Source organism: Chelonoidis abingdonii, chromosome 5 (genome assembly GCF_003597395.2).
Source record: "Chelonoidis abingdonii isolate Lonesome George chromosome 5, CheloAbing_2.0, whole genome shotgun sequence".
Lineage (NCBI taxonomy): Eukaryota > Metazoa > Chordata > Testudines > Testudinidae > Chelonoidis > Chelonoidis abingdonii.
In genome coordinates, this window is record NC_133773.1 from 63,839,342 (window position 1) to 63,855,301 (window position 15,960).

At 39.1% G+C, this 15,960-nt stretch overlaps 1 protein-coding gene across 5 annotated transcripts in view; it reads left to right on the forward strand.

The window, feature by feature from the left end:
• GUCY1A1 (guanylate cyclase 1 soluble subunit alpha 1) overlaps window positions 1-15,960 on the forward strand; it is a 54,348-nt gene that overhangs the window by 31,934 nt on the left and 6,454 nt on the right. For 4 of the 5 annotated variants that reach the window (XM_032779126.1, XM_032779123.2, XM_075066343.1 and 1 more), the window contains 5 exons: window positions 3,762-4,178; window positions 9,058-9,119; window positions 11,075-11,133; window positions 12,731-13,440; window positions 15,154-15,639. In XM_032779126.1, coding sequence (XP_032635017.1) covers window positions 3,924-4,178; window positions 9,058-9,119; window positions 11,075-11,133; window positions 12,731-13,440; window positions 15,154-15,639 — 1,572 coding nt within the window. In that variant the 5' untranslated portion in view covers window positions 3,762-3,923. The remainder of the gene's footprint in view (window positions 1-3,761; window positions 4,179-9,057; window positions 9,120-11,074; window positions 11,134-12,730; window positions 13,441-15,153; window positions 15,640-15,960) is intronic. The other variant, XM_075066344.1, reaches the window with a different exon arrangement.

Genomic DNA, 15,960 nt, shown 5'->3' on the forward strand with positions numbered 1-15,960 from the left:
GTCCCAGATTATGTCAATAACGTCACAGGGAGGTTTAGGTTGGACATTAGGAAAAAGTTCCTAGCTGTCAGGGTGGTTAAACACTGGAATAAACTGCCTAGGGAGGTTGCAGAATCTCCATCTCTGGAGATATTTAAGAGTAGATTAGATAAATGTCTATCAGGGATGGTCTAGACAGTATTTGGTCCTGCCATGAGGGCAGAGGACTGGACTCGATGACCTCTCAAGGTCCCTTCCAGCCCTACAGTCTATGAATCTATGAATATATCCTCCAATTGTTGAGCTGCTGTGCACTCCAAAGCAGCCACCATACCAAAACAAATGAATGTTTCCCTGGCATGTGAAGTCTGCATCTCTTTCATAAGGTAACTTACCAACAAAGCAGATGAAGAAAGACAATTAACTTTTTTATACATGTGTGAATTAATGAGATTAAATGAGACTAAACAAATACTTTAAAGTTCTTAAAAGATGAACATGTTTTTTTCTTGTGGGTTTGGGGGATCTTCTCTGTGTGTATTTTAACAGAAGCCTTGTTAAGATGCTTGGGACTAGACAAAGTACTCTCAACTAATTTCAAATCACTGAGGATAAGAGATGATGTAAATCCCCATCCTTCACTGTATGCCTGTACTCTACATAAGTATAAAAGAAATCTTTTAGGTTGATAAACTAATTTGCTTATGATTTTTGTCCTATTTCCATGAAATAAAATTATTAAACAGTGCTTGTTAAATGCTAGTTAACAAGTAGTCGTGCATCTGCTCTTCATGGAAATTTTAATATTAGCCTGTTTTTGAAAGGTATGATCCAGTGCACTGTACTTAAAATTATTGTCATGGACATTTATTACTAGAGTAAAGAATTCACAAGTAAATAATACAGGTGAGCATAGAGGAAGGCACTTCACCTGTTGTACAAGCAAGTAATATGGAAGTATACCGAAAAGTATTAAAAACAAAAGATTTTGAGCAATACAGTAAATATCCTGTATAATTCATCAACATTTTTTTCTGATGGCCTGGTATAATTTTGGACAGAGTCAAATGATCAACACATTTACTGTTGTTTGATCCTGGGAGCTGTGATTTTTTTTTATTTTAAACTTCCTTTCAAAGGTAAATCTCATGACAATTAATATGAGACAGAGGGAGAACATGAATTAACACTAGAAGTTGTCCTGGGGTAGACTCTGTAAGAGCATGATTTGGGCAGCAAGGACAAGGCTGGAAACTTTCCAAGTTTCCTCATATCTCTTTAAATTATAATTTGTTGTCAGTGGGTGTGTTCAAGTGTTGTGAGCAACCATCAATCTTCAAACAAGTATTGGAACTGTCTGATTCAGGCTGTGATGTACTCCATGTCTCATATTTCTCATATTTTTTAAGACCCATTATAACTGATGATATTTCCCCAGTAAACAGTAGCATGATAATGCATTGTCTTGCTACTGTCAATATGTTTCTGTACATGAGTCTGCCAAGACATTGTAGAATTATGTTTCCTACTTCATTTTCATTAAAGGTTTGATTCTGTGTAAGACCATGTAGAGGTTCATGGTTTGGCCCTACTTTGTTAGGCTAATTCAGTGCACTGTGGTTTTGAATGGAGATACCGTGTACCAAAGGGCCATCCAGTTTCTGTTTGTAAAAAAAATAATAACAAATAGTTGTTAGGAAAACCTTTGTTAGGAGTAAGCTTCAGCCTTTTCTTAAACTGTGTTGAAATGGAAATATTAGTACAGTAATAATATTTTCATTAATATTATTGGAATCATCAAGGCCCTAATTCTTCTCACTTGAAAATTTTTGCAGGTTTTGACATAGACTTCAATTGTAAGACGATCAAGCTTGTGTTTCGAATAACTAGACTTACTGGAGTCATAGGCTCAAATGCTACCAGGGTTAATGCAACCGTTCATTCTTCAAAAGCTGAGAATTTGAAATTTTCATACAGTTCATTTCTAATCAGAGGCAGTGTGTGTAAATGAAGAATTTCATTCATCGGGAGCCATTTTCCAGTGGTCACTGTATTTCAATGCTACATTGTTTTACAAAAGATCTGTTCAAAAATAAACTTTTTTCTTAAATCCTAGTGTATTTGGTACAGTGTTTATACAAAGTGCTTCAGTAATGATATTAAACTGAAACAGCGTTGTTCTTAAAAAGTAAGGTCCCGATTCAGCAAAGCACTGAAGCATGTGCTTAAGGATAATCAAAGACCTAAAGAACATTTTTTAACAATGTAGCATATACATTATCATAGAATATCAGGCTTGGAAGGGACCTTAGGAAGTCATCTAGTCCAACCCGCTGCTCAAAGCAGGATTAATCCCCAGACAGATTTTTACCCTAGTTCCCTAAATTGCCCCCTCAAGGATTGAGCTCATAACCCTGGATTTAGCATGCTAATGCACAAATCACTGAGCTATCCCTCCCCCAAGGCTTAGATTGTTATGGATAAATATTGGTAAATGTTAATTTCACCATACGTATAGAATCTAATGAAAAAATGTTTCCATTGATGATAATCAGAGTTTACAGATAGGCAAAGAAAGAAGAATGCTGCTTGAGAACTTTTTAGAATCAAAATCCTGTGATTTAGACTTTTGAATTAGGTTTATTATAAATGGACTAAAACGAATAGTAAAAACTGGCATGATTTGTTGATTTCTGGATATTTACTTCCTATATTTTGACATGTGGTGTTAAAAATTTGTGTTTTAATGGTTTATAAAGCTTTAACTTTTTGAATGTTGTCTATCCCATTCCATAATTGTCCCTGCCCGCAGTCTGGAGGTTAAGTCAAGATACTGCAATTTAGGAGGTAAAAGGTGTGGCATATACTTGTTACAAAGAGGGTATAGTTGACTGATAAACAGGAGTTAGAAGTAGCTTTAAGGAAGCTGGGAAGAAGAGGGTTGGGGCTTCTAAAATCTGGTTGCATGGGAGACAAATCGACCCTTTTCCCACCCCCCTTTAATCCTCAGATGAGGGGTGGACGGTGGGGTCCCAGCAACAGGCTTGGACCAGAATGGAGATAGGGAGAACTGATGTCAGCCCTCCCAAATGATTAAGGAAAGAAAGATGACCAGCAATGTACAATTTATTGCTGCGTATTCCCAGATGTGTTAAGTGAACAGAGTTGCAACCTAATTAAACCACATCTATTGCAGCTTGCCTTTCTACCTGCATGGCCAGGACAATAGCCCTGAGCTGAGGGGCTGGATCTTGACATCCGTGGTCTTACATTCCAGAAGTGCAAGTAGATCCAACTCAGTTATACTTGCACTGACTATGAATGTGATACTGTGAGTATCAAGAGCACTGAGGCTTAAATTCCCACGTTAGTAAAAACAAATCCCATTGTTTCACTTCAGGTAGGTTTTTTTAAACAGGAATGAAATATGTTTTCTGACTGTTGTCAGTGTGTCTTCGTTTGTTTTTTTCAACAGAGATCTAATCCTTCAACATGATCACAGTTACAGTTCAGATAAAATATGTTTCTGCATTAGCTACCAGGGCCCCAGTCCAACATGCACATAACTTTAAGTGCATGAGTAGTTGAAGTCAATGAGATTATTCATATGCTTAAAGTTAGGCATGTCCTTAAGTTCTTTCTTGGATCAGAGCCTCCAGGTTATAGTAAGGCTGACCTTACCATAACTTGACATTTCCATAGCCGTAAGGCAGACTAAATTAGTGTACACTATCATTCTTTCATGTTTTGATTCTCTTTTTTTCTTTCCTCTTGTTTTGTAGGGTTATAAAGCTACATCTGTTCCTGCAGTGATTTATAACGACAAATCTTCCACAGCAATTGCTTTCATCTACTGTTCTGGCTTCTACCGTTAGTCAGCAGAAGAGAATTAAACACAAAGCAAAGTACTCTTAATCTCAATAGACAGAGAGACTTTGTACAGTATGTTCTGTACCAAACTGAAAGACTTGAAGATCACTGGGGAATGTCCTTTCTCCTTATTGACCCAAAGTCGTATATCTGATGAACATGAGGAGGAATGTGCAGAAGTGCCAAATAGTTCTAGAGCAGCTTTGCCCATCTGCAAAGAAGTCAGTGAAAAAGCCACTCATGGGACCCTTCCACAAAGGAAAACCAGTAGAAGCAGAGTATATCTGCACACGTTAGCTGAAAGCATCTGTAAACTGCTCTTTCCTGAGGTAAATGATTACAGTGTACTGATAATGATATTTTATTAGAGCATTAGGGATAAACATTCAAAGAATGCATTTTAAATAAGCATTAAAATATATGTAAGTCTTTGAATCAAGTTCAAGCTTCTTGTTCTTCCTTCAAGGCCTTGCATAGTTCTGTCCTTGCCTACATCTCTGCTCTCATTTCTTCATTCTCCCACTACTGCTGGATATAATTGTGCCAAAATCCATCTGGAATCATTGTGCCTCTTTCGCTTCATCCCTTCTTCCATGCTGCCCAGTACTCTTCAAAGGCCTCCCTTCTCCGTTTACATTAATCATCCTCCATCACTTCATTTAAATCACTCCTTAAAAATAAATTTCTTCTGCAAATCCTTACATGTAATCTACAACAAACAGGTAAATCCTTTTAATAAAAATGCAAAATAGCTATTTCCATAATGCTTCTATACTGAAGGCCCTTCTGGCATATTGTTTGTTTAAACTGTATTGTTTGTGTTTGATTTGTGCTTACTCATACAAGTAGCCCTTCTGAAGTCAACAGGATGCCTACGTGCAGTATTGAAACCAGGGCCTACTCGCCTCATTAAGGGTTATCACACCTAGCTTCCAACTGCTTGAAGCATTTCCTACTGAATTGCACTGAACAGAATGTCTGTGCTAAATTAATAATACAAATAACAGTGACATGCAGAAATAGTAAAGACATATTTTCACAGGTGCAACTTAAATAGTGCAAAAGGAAATAGAGGATTCACATGCCCTGCTCAAACTAGCTGAGCAGTCAGGTGCCATATTCTGCATGCACAATATCGGTTTCAAAAAGTATAGATAGTAGTTGTTTTAAATACTAAAAATAAATAATTAAACATTGCCCAGATAGTGAGGTCCATGCACAGGCAAACTCCACTGATTTCAACAGTAGTGAGACCTGGATTAAGTCCTGAGGGTTTGACTCAATGAAAGGAGCTAAGTGAACCTTCACCAAACAGATTTTAGAAAGTATCTGCTTGACCTGCAAGAGTATACATACACTGCAAGTGAGAGGGAGACTGCCAGTCCATATAGACAGGCTTGTGCTAGCTTGCGTAGGTGTTGCAGCATAGGTGTCAGCTTGTGCTAGTCACCCAAGATTGGACCCAGGGTTTTGGGTGGGTGTGGACTCAAGTGGCTATCCTGAGCCACCATCCATGCCACAGCATCCACACTTCTATTTTTAGCATGCTAGCTCAAGGAGAGCTAGAGCAATTTGTCTACTCAGGCTGGGAGACGCACTGCCAGCTGCAGCATAAACATAGTCCAATTGTCTGGCTTAGGCTGAGTTCCGTGATAGGTGTGATGTCATGTGTATAGTGCACGCTGGGACTTTCTAGTGGATAGGAAGTTGGTGATCAGTGGTCAAGTTGGTTGTCATGAATTCTTAATGGAGGGAAATAAGTTTTCAACTGGTGGTGTGCTGAGTGTCTATGTTAGCTTGGCTGGTGACATTCAGCACACATTTCTGCAAGCGATGGAATGTTGTTCATTCTATTTGCATGTCTGTTTTCACAATACTTCCATTTCTTATACTCAGCCTATCAATTTTTAATAGACTCTCTTTTTTTACCTTCTGCCTGGTGCAGTGACATGAAAGACAGCCATCACTTTAAACAGTCAGTTGTAAATTCAGAGGAAATTAAATTCTGTAGGCAAATGTATTGGCCACAGTGCCTTCTTGCAGTGATCCCACCACACTCATTTGTTAAAATACTGTCTGTGACCCAAGCATATTTTGTTTGGCTAATTTTATTTTTAATTTGTTGCTGCTAATTCTCTCTCTCTCTCTCTTATTTGCTATTTGGAGAATGATGTAAGTTTACACAGCTCTTCCATACAGAAAAACCATAGTCCAGATGCTCATTAGGTATAAAACGATGCAACTCCACTGATGCTGTGACCATGTGCACCAGCAAAGGACCTAGCCCAAGGTCTCTACAACATGAGTTAGCAGTCTTTGAAATCAGTGGAGCTCTGTGCAGTCACAGTAGTCTGTTTTCATCCTATCAGCTGCAGGATCAGGGCCTATTTTCCCAATCATCCCCCTTTCAAGATGGATTTAAGTTTGGTTAAAAGCTTATTTCTTACTAGATTACCTTGTGCTGCCTTGCCTAACAGTGATTTATGTCACCCTTTTTTCAATTTGAAAACTTCAAAGCATAGTGCCAGATTGTGTCCCTGATCAGAGCGTGTCCCTTGCATTGACATCAGTGAGACTTATGCGTAGGAATCAAGGGCACAATATGGCCCCAAATAATTTTTCATTAGGCTCAAAATACAAGAGAATGCCTGTGGGTTTTTTGTTTCCTTGCTGGTTTGGATTTTTTTTTTTTTTTGGAATGATAGAGTACAATACTTGGAGTTGAGTGAGGAGTTGGATGGCCCTCCACAATCTGTTTCTGTTGATATGTTCGTGTGAATTACATCTTGATTAAATGAGGTAGAACAGTTGTTCACTTTTGGGTTTATTTGAAAACCAAACTATTTGCTTTCCTTATGATATTTGTTTTTCTGACAGCGTATCCTTCCTTCCTGGGCTGTCTTCTGGAAGCATACAAAGTAGAAATTACAGTGGAACTGATACATTTCTGTTGGGGGTAGACAAGCCAGACCAAAGAGAGTCTGCATACAGGGACCCTGAAATGAGAGTATAGCATGCTCCCTGGTGGTTTTCTGTGCTGGACCATGGAGGTGTGGATTTTGAGTGGTTCTGGGGCATGGTCAGTAGATCCCGTCACAGGGCAGATTCACTGGTCCAGAGCCATATATAAGGTGGGTGCAGAGAGCTGTGGCCAGAGGCTGGAGTAGGAACTGCAGAGTGGATGTGCAAGTGTGAGCTGGAGGGGGGCGGTGAATTATATCCTCCGGGCACCGTAGTTGGCCATTCTCACCAAGTCTTTTTACCTGGCTCTTTAAGTAACCAGAATTTCACCCTTAGGATGCCCTTTTTAGATGGGCAAAGTCATGCTGGGTTTATGGGAATTCCTATATTCAAAACTATTTTCTTTTCTCATGTATTTTATCATCACAAAAATGGGTGTAGTGGTTACTTGAGGCACTGGCTGGTGCTTATTTTGGAAACTATATTTTATGACTTTTCATCTTGACCCCTTCAACATTACTTTCTAAAATTGCCAGGAAAGAAATTACAGCACTTAATGCCCATAGAAATGTTAATGCTTAAGAGAAGCATTATCTGTTGTCCTTCAATGTGGGATGTGTGACAAATATAATTAGTTTTTTAGGAGAAAGTTAACTGCAATATGAAAACATTGAATTAGTAGGAGCATTGTCAGCAGATCAAGGGAAATGATTATTCCCCTCTATTCGACACTGGTGAGGCCGCATCTGGAGTATTGTGTCCAGTTTTCCCCCCTCCTGCCCCCCCACACAAAGGATGTGGACAAATTGGAGAGAGTCCAGCGGAGGGCAACAAAAATGATTAGGAGGCTGGGGCACATGACTTGAGGAGAGGAGAGGAGAGGACTATGAGGAGAGGCTGAGGGAACAGGGCTTATGTAGTCAGCAGAAGAGAAGAGTGAGCAGGGATTTGATAGCAGCCTTCAGTTACCTGAAAATGGGTTCCAAAGAGGATGGAGCTCGGCTGTTCTCAGTGGTGGCAGATGACAGAACAAGGAGCAATGGTCTCAAGTTGCAGTGGGGGAGGTTTAGGTTGGATATTAGGAAACACTATTTCACTAGGAGGGTGATGAAGCACCGGAATGGGTTACCTAGGGAGGTGGTGGAATCTCCATCCTTAGAGGTTTTTAAGGTCAGGCTTGACACAGCCCTGGCTGGGATGATTTAGTTGGGGATTTGTCTTGCTTTGAGCAGGGGGTTGGACTCCTGAGGTCCCTTCCAACTCTGATATTCTATGATTCTGTGATTATTTTTCTTATTCTTAGAGACACATTTCTTATGGCAGTTTTGCTCTATGGTGTTTAGTCTTTTTCATTTTTAATTTATGGCAATAGAAAGTAGTGCTGATTATGTCAAAAGCTACATTTTAAAAATGGTGTTTTCCTTATCAGCATCTAGCAACATGGAAGTAAAGCCACATCACCATATTTAGAATACAGCATCATAGTGGCACATTGACACAGAACTTGATTAGACTGTTACTGGAACTCAAGATACCAACATAACTAATCTCTAAAAATTGATATTTTATGGTTTTCTAATAACTTTCACTCTTTGAAGGGAATATTAATTCTTAAAAAGCAAATAAAGCCTTTTTATAATAATATAACTCTCTTTATTACATTTTTGTTGCATTCCTCTGAGACCTTTTCCACTCAGCTTATCCAGAACACTTCATCCAGTTCTCTGGGATCCAGAAAATTTAGTTCAACTCCAGATTTTGTCACTGAGGTGCCTTTGTTTGGCATACAGCAACACTACACTCAGTTGATCCAACTCAAACCTGGGGGTGAGGTGTGAATGCAGGGTAAATCAAAGCTTCAAAGTTATATAGAAACTCTCTCCCTTTACATACATTTACACATCTCACTGCATTTACTATACCTTACATCACACATTTTCGGATTGGCTTGATTACTTTGCAAGAAAAATTCCCAGTGTAGCATGCTCTGTCCCTGAATTGTACATGCTTGACCTATTCCTTACCTCATGTCTATATTCCTAGTGAATCGTTCTCTGAGTGTTCTCCCTCTTGTCTTAGCTGACTCAGACATTCTATGGTTTTCAACCTAATGGTCTGTTTATCTCCCATTCTATCTTACAAGAAATGAAACTTCCAGCGAAGTGTTAATTGCTCATGTCAGGCCAGGACTCAGCTACAATTTTAAGCAACTGACATTTTAATTAACTTATCTCTTTTCATTTCCAGTTTGAAAGGTTACATCTTGCACTTCAGAGAACATTAGCAAAGAACAAAATAAAAGAAAACAGGTACGTTTAATGTGTTTGTGAAAATAACACTTGGTAAAGGAGAGCGGAAAGGAGTGGTTAGTGAAGGCGACTGGGAATCAGGATTCCTGAGATCTGTTTTCAGTTCCACCACTGATTTGATATGTAGCCTTGTTCATGTCACTTAATTTCTGTGTGCAACAGTTTATTTAAAAATACTTACAGAGGTGTTGTCTGACTTAAATAACTAACTGTCTAATTCCGGGATCAGCAACCTTTGGCATGCGGCCCGTCAGGGAAATCCACTGGTGGGCCAGGATGGTTTGTTTACCTGCAGCATCCGCAGGTTTGGCCGATCGCAGCTCCCACTGGCTGTGATTTGCCGTTCCAGGCCAATAGGGGCTGCGGGAAGCGGTGTGGGCCAAGGAATGTGCTGGCCACCGCTTTCTGCAGCCCCCGTTGGTCTGAAACGGTGAACTGTGGTCAGTGGGACCTACGATTGGCCAAACCTGCAGATACTGCAGGTAAACAAACCGTCCTGGCCCGCCAGCGGATTTCTCTGATGGGCTGTGTGCCAAAGGTTGTCGATCCCTAGGCTAATTCAACAACATTGGTGCAGGGACCACCCCTTTGGTAGGTAGCCAGGAGTGTTTATAGGAGTCCAGCTAACAGTGGCTGTAGCAGGTGTGTGCAGTGTAGATGTTTAATTGCAGTGTAGATGTTTGAGTTCTGGCTAGAGGCAGAAAGTACCAGAACTTGGGCTCTAGCATGAGCCTAGATGCCTATACTGCAATTAAACAGCCCAAGTCAGCTGACATGAGTCAACTGCAGTGTAGACATACCCTCAGTCAAAGTCAATGGGAGCTAACTGTGCTCAGCATCTCTAAAAGATGAGGCCCCTCAAGGTATCTCAAACTGGGCATTCAAAAAGTAATGCCTCCTGAATTAGTGGATATTTTTGAAAATGTTGGCCTAAGTGTTTATTGTTTGTATCTGCAGGAGAAAAACAATACTGAATTAGGGGAAGATGTTTCTACTAAAAACAACAATATACAATTCCTGTGTAGCACATAAATAATATTTTACATTTTTAAAGTACTTTACAAATACTGACTAATCCAAAATTAACTAATCGGATAGTATATGTTAATTGCTGCTTCCTGAATGGTTCGTCAATGGAGAATATTTTTTTCTTGATCTTTAATTTTATATTCCTTTTAGAATGTTAGTCTGAAAGAGAAAAAAAATAAGCTATTGAAAATCCGGATGATAATAAAGAATGTACACACTTACAGTACTATGGTGATATGTATTTTTCCAGGTATTTCAGATTCAGAATGTAGGTAATAGTATATGTACAATGTCTTCAATATGTACTGATTAAATCAAGGTAAGGATAAACCTTAGTTTAGCTCAAAATTTGTCAGTGAATTCTGATTACCTCGAGAGAATTCAGTGGGCCTAATTTTTGTCTTGTGCAAATCTGGAGCAACTCCACTGAACTAATTAATTTTGAGATCAGTGGGGTTACCCCTGATATTTATCAGTAAAATAGAAATATTTTCTGACATGCATTTTTAATGTAAATTAATTCAGAGAAATGCATAATTTCAGTAAATGCCTGATTATAGAATACAAGTACAGGTAAGTAGGAAATATCATCATAAGCCCAGATGCTGAAGTCAATGAGAATTTCAGTCCGTTAAGGTCCATAGCATTTGATCTATATTTCTTACCATTTAATTCAAGATCACACCACTTAAAACATTAATGTATCACAAGTTTACAGGATAATGTAATATTGTACCAAGGCCCATTTCTGACTAAATAAAAGTTTGCATATTTATCAACAGAGCCAATCTGTACACAGCATGCATGGGGAAGATATTTTATGTTACTTTCCTAGTCTTTTTTTCATTCCAATGTGATCTTCATTAAGTTTTATTGTTAATTTTGCAGATAATTTTTTAAAACGTACATTTTTATGGTCTTTGCAGGAAATACAGGGAGAGAGAAGATTTTGAAAAAATAGTCACTGATCATGCAAATACAGCAGGTAACATGATACCATTAAATAATATTAAGTAATCACTAAGCTTGGCTGATACATCTGGGATTGAACTAGGGACTAAATGCTAAAAGAGCTAAAAGCATGAGTTGTACAACTTGAGATAAAGAGCCAAAGCTCTTTATGTAGGGCTGTAACAGACTCATATCAGAGTGGGACATGTTACACATACTCAGCAGTGGGTTACAGATATGGCTGGTCAAACATTTTCAATTGAAATTGAAATCCAGATTTGTTTGAACCTGTACTACCCTCTAAATAACTAGCAGCCTGAGGAAAACAGATCAAGTTTGATCTAAAACATGAAACTCATAAGAACAGCTATATTGGTCAGACTAATGGTCCATCTAGCTCAGTATCCTGTCTTTAGACCAAGGGAGGCAACCTATGGCACGCGTGCCGATTTTCAATGGCACTCATACTGTCCAGGTTCTGTCCAGGGGGCCCTGCATTTTAATTTAATTTTAAATGAAGAGTCTTAAACATTTAAAAAACCTTATTTACTTTACATACAACAATAGTTTAGTTATTTATTAGACTTGTAGAAACAGACCTTCTAAAAACATTAAAATGTATTACTGGCACGTGAAACCTTAAATTAGAGCGAATAAATGAAGGCTTGGCACACCACTTCTGAAAGGTGCTTTAAACTGTGGCCAGTGCCAGATGCTTCAGAGGGAATAAACAGAACAGGGTAATTTAATTCCTGTTATCCAGTCCCAGCTTCTAACCGTCACAGGTTTAGGGACACTCAGAACATTGGGTTGCTTCTCTGGCCATCTTGACTAATAGCCATTGATGGACCTATCCACCATGAATTTATCTAATTCTTTTTTTAACCCAGTTATACTTTTGGCCTTCACAACATCCTTTGGCAATGAGTTCCGCAGATTGGCTATGGGTTGTGTGAAGAAGTACTTCTGTATATTTGCCAGCCTATTCATTTCATCGGGTGACCCCTGGTTCTTGTGTTATGTTAAAGGGTAAATAACACATCCATATTCACTTTCTCCACACCATTCATGATTTTATAGATCTCTGTCATATCCCTTTTAGTCAGCTCTTTTCTAACATGAACAGCCCCTGTCTTATTTTTAGCTATTCTTTATATAGGACTAGCTTACTGACCTAGAGGTGAGTGCTGTGCCAACGTATGCTTTAATTCCTGAAGCCAAGAGTGCTCCCACCAAGAGTAGCTCTTTCTGCATCTCTGGAGGGAAGGTGGAGTCTTATGTCCTTCAATAGCAAGACCTACTAACTGATTAGGAATGGCACTGGCAAAGTTTTGAGGAGCCCAATTCAGCATTCCTGGGCAGAAGATGTTTAGCTGAGACAAATCTTGCATTTGGTAAGGGAGATTATATAAGGAGAAAACAAGAGGTTAGGGTGCAAGTTCTACCCAGACTCTGTGTTTCCCAGTCACTGGATATTATGACTTAATTAAGTTACTTCTAACCCAGAGTCTCTTTTGAAGGCTGTGCTGGGATGGGGAAGTGTAATGCTAGAAGGGTATGAGTTAGAGCTGGGGCAAAAAAAAGGATTGAAACTCAAAGTGATTGACTGAAATGTGGATCTACATTTGTAGGTGTTCCAGTTGAAACTGTAAAGGAATATCTTGGTGAAGAGCTATTCAAAATATGTTATGAAGAGGATGAACATATCTTAGGAGTTGTTGGAGGAACCCTTAAGGACTTCTTGAACAGTTTCAATACCCTTCTGAAGCAGAGTGGCCATTGCCAAGAAGCAGACAAAAAGAGCAAACTTGAGGAAGCATCCATATTATGCCTGGAAAAAGATCAAGACTTCTTAAATGTGTACTGTTTCTTTCCTAAGAAAATAACTGGTCTCATTCTGCCTGGCATTATTAAGGCAGCAGCTCATATTTTGTATGAAACCGAAGTGGAAGTGATGCTGATGCCCCCCTGCTTTCGTAATGACTGCACGGAGTTTATTAACCAGCCATATTTGTTGTACTCTGTACTAGTCAAAAGCACAAGACCTTCCTTATCTCCATGTAAACCACAGTCCTCTCTTGTGATTTCCGCCTCTCTGTTCTGTAAGACTTTCCCATTTCATTTCATGTTTGACAAGGATATGGCTGTTCTACAAGTTGGCAATGGGATAAGGAGACTTTTGAACAGGAGAGAATTTCTAGCAAATCCTAACTTTGAGGAGTATTTTGAAATTCTTACGCCTAGAATAAACTGCACATTTAGTGGGATCATGACAATGCTCAATATGCAGTTTACTGTACGAGTGAAGAGATGGGACAATGCTGTTAAGAAATCATCTAGGGTAAGAACTGATGGCTTAAGCTTTATTTCTGTGAAGCATCTGTTTGCTTTGCTTTTCTTTATTGGAGGCAGGGTTATAAATCAATAGCCACTATAAAGAAGGCACAGTCTGTAATCTTAGATTTTCTGCCTCCCAATAGCTAATACTACAAAATAATGATTATAATAACAATATTTTCGAAACCTGAGTATCTCCAGGAAACAGGAGACTAGACTTTCACCTCTAGTCAAATGCAGAAGGTTGTGTAACAAAATGTAGGCCAAATCCTGAAGCTTTTACTCACTCAAAACTCTTTGACTTCCCTAGGAATTTAATCTGAATAAAGACTGCAAGATTTGGCCCTATATTTGTTTGTTAAGTAAATGTAACAGTTGATTGTTGAGATGAAAAGTAAAGCCAAGGAAGCACTGTCACTTTGGAGACTGTTGCATTCGCTTAGTGACAGAGCAGCTGCAGAACAGAGGCAGAGAAAGTGGCAGTGAAAGCTTTACCACAGTGCCCTGCTAGTCTGCCTTATCTCTGATCTGGAGAGGGTGAGAGGATAGTTCACTCTCCAGGTTCATTCAGCCTTTGATACCTTTGCTGGCAGTGTCATAATGGATGCCAAATAGTGATATATTTATTTATTCAGTGCTGTGGATACTGCGTCACTGGCAAACAGGCTGAGACACTGTAGCTCAGACAGCAGCTTTTGGCCTGTGCTCAGTTCAAACTTATGACTTATATGTGATGGGCTCCAAACCTCATTAATGAGTAGCTGAGCCATTCAGCTCCACCATCTCAAGAACCATATGTATTAAAGGTTTTAGTCAATTTTTACCTTAAAGTGGGGGAAATGACAATGCTGCTTTAGTGAGTTTATGTAAGTTTCGTTACTCTTACCAGTGGCTCAAATACAGTAATAGGCAGTATCTCAAAGACTCCAAGAAATGATGGATTCCAAAAGTGTATGTATTCGTTTGTGCCTGCAAAAGATACATTTGCCTTTGCTGGTATATACACATGCAAATATCCATTTGCAAACAGCATAGGGTGTCTGCTCTTTGAAAATTTGCCCTACAAAGCATTGTTATTGAAAGCTATGCAATACCTTCACATACTATATCATTAGGTGTGAAAGGGAACAAAAGAAAATAGTTAATGCAAAACGTTTTGCTTTCTTTAGTGGATAATTAAAACATAATGCTCGTGTTCCTTATACCTATTTATTTTTAAATTGTGCTAGTTTGTAAAGTTCCTCTATTGAAATAGAAGCGGATTCCCTCCCCTCTTCCTTCAGACACACAGACAAACATTAATAAATTGGTGAATGCAACAGATAATGTAATTGTTACCTCAAATCTATAGGTTTCTGATCAACAGATGCACACCAAAAATACACAAAATTATGCTCTTGGCTGTTGGTTTCTCCCCAGTATACACCAACACTTACTGATGCCATATCAGAAATAGGCATTTATCAGTAAATACTGCTTTACCCTGACACCTAGGAGGCCAACGGTGGTTATGATCAGTGACAGGGTCCACTGGATGGTTTTAAGGGAGCTTTAGCACAGCACCATATGTTTCCCTTTAATTATTTTTCAAAAAAGGTGCAAGGCCATAGGACCAAACTATTCCTTGTGTGATACAGCCTAACTGTCTGCCCTGATTCTTCCCTTCCTGAAATATTGCCATAGCTGTGGATGACTCTTCTTTCTTTTATTGTTTCAGGTAATGGATCTTAAAGGCCAAATGATCTATATTTTTGAATCCAGTGCCATCTTGTTCTTGGGATCTCCCTGTGTGGACAGATTAGAAGATTTTACAGGACGTGGATTATACCTTTCTGATATTCCAATTCATAATGCACTGAGGGATGTTGTTTTGATAGGAGAACAAGCCAGAGCTCAAGATGGACTAAAGAAGAGATTAGGAAAGCTTAAAGCTACTCTTGAGATGGCCCACCAAGCTCTGGAAGAGGAGAAGAAGAAGACAGTAGATCTTTTGTGCTCAATTTTTCCTGGTGAGGTTGCTCAGCAGCTGTGGCAAGGACAAGTTGTGCAAGCCAAGAAATTTAATAATGTCACAATGCTTTTCTCTGACATTGTAGGATTCACTGCCATCTGTGCCCAGTGCTCACCTATGCAGGTTATCACCATGCTTAATGAGCTCTATACTCGCTTTGATTACCAGTGCGGAGAGCTAGATGTCTACAAGGTAGAGAATTTATTGCATTTCTATGGCAATCTTGGGGGTCGGAGGAGGAGCAGGGGAGGAAGGAAAGGGAGACTAAGCTGGTATAGAGAATAATAGGATTTGAAAAATTATTTTGACACAGACCTTAACTATAATAGTTTGACAGGTCACAAAATGAAACAGAGATTGTCTACAAAGTCAGCTGATTGTGCAATCATGTGGGAAATTTGCTGTAAGTTAGAGGCCTTAGGTTAAAATTCTGCTCTAAGGTACACTGGTGTGAATCTGGGGTAAGCATTTGATCAAAGCAGGTGCCAGAGTCCCACAGCATGGGGGAAAGTA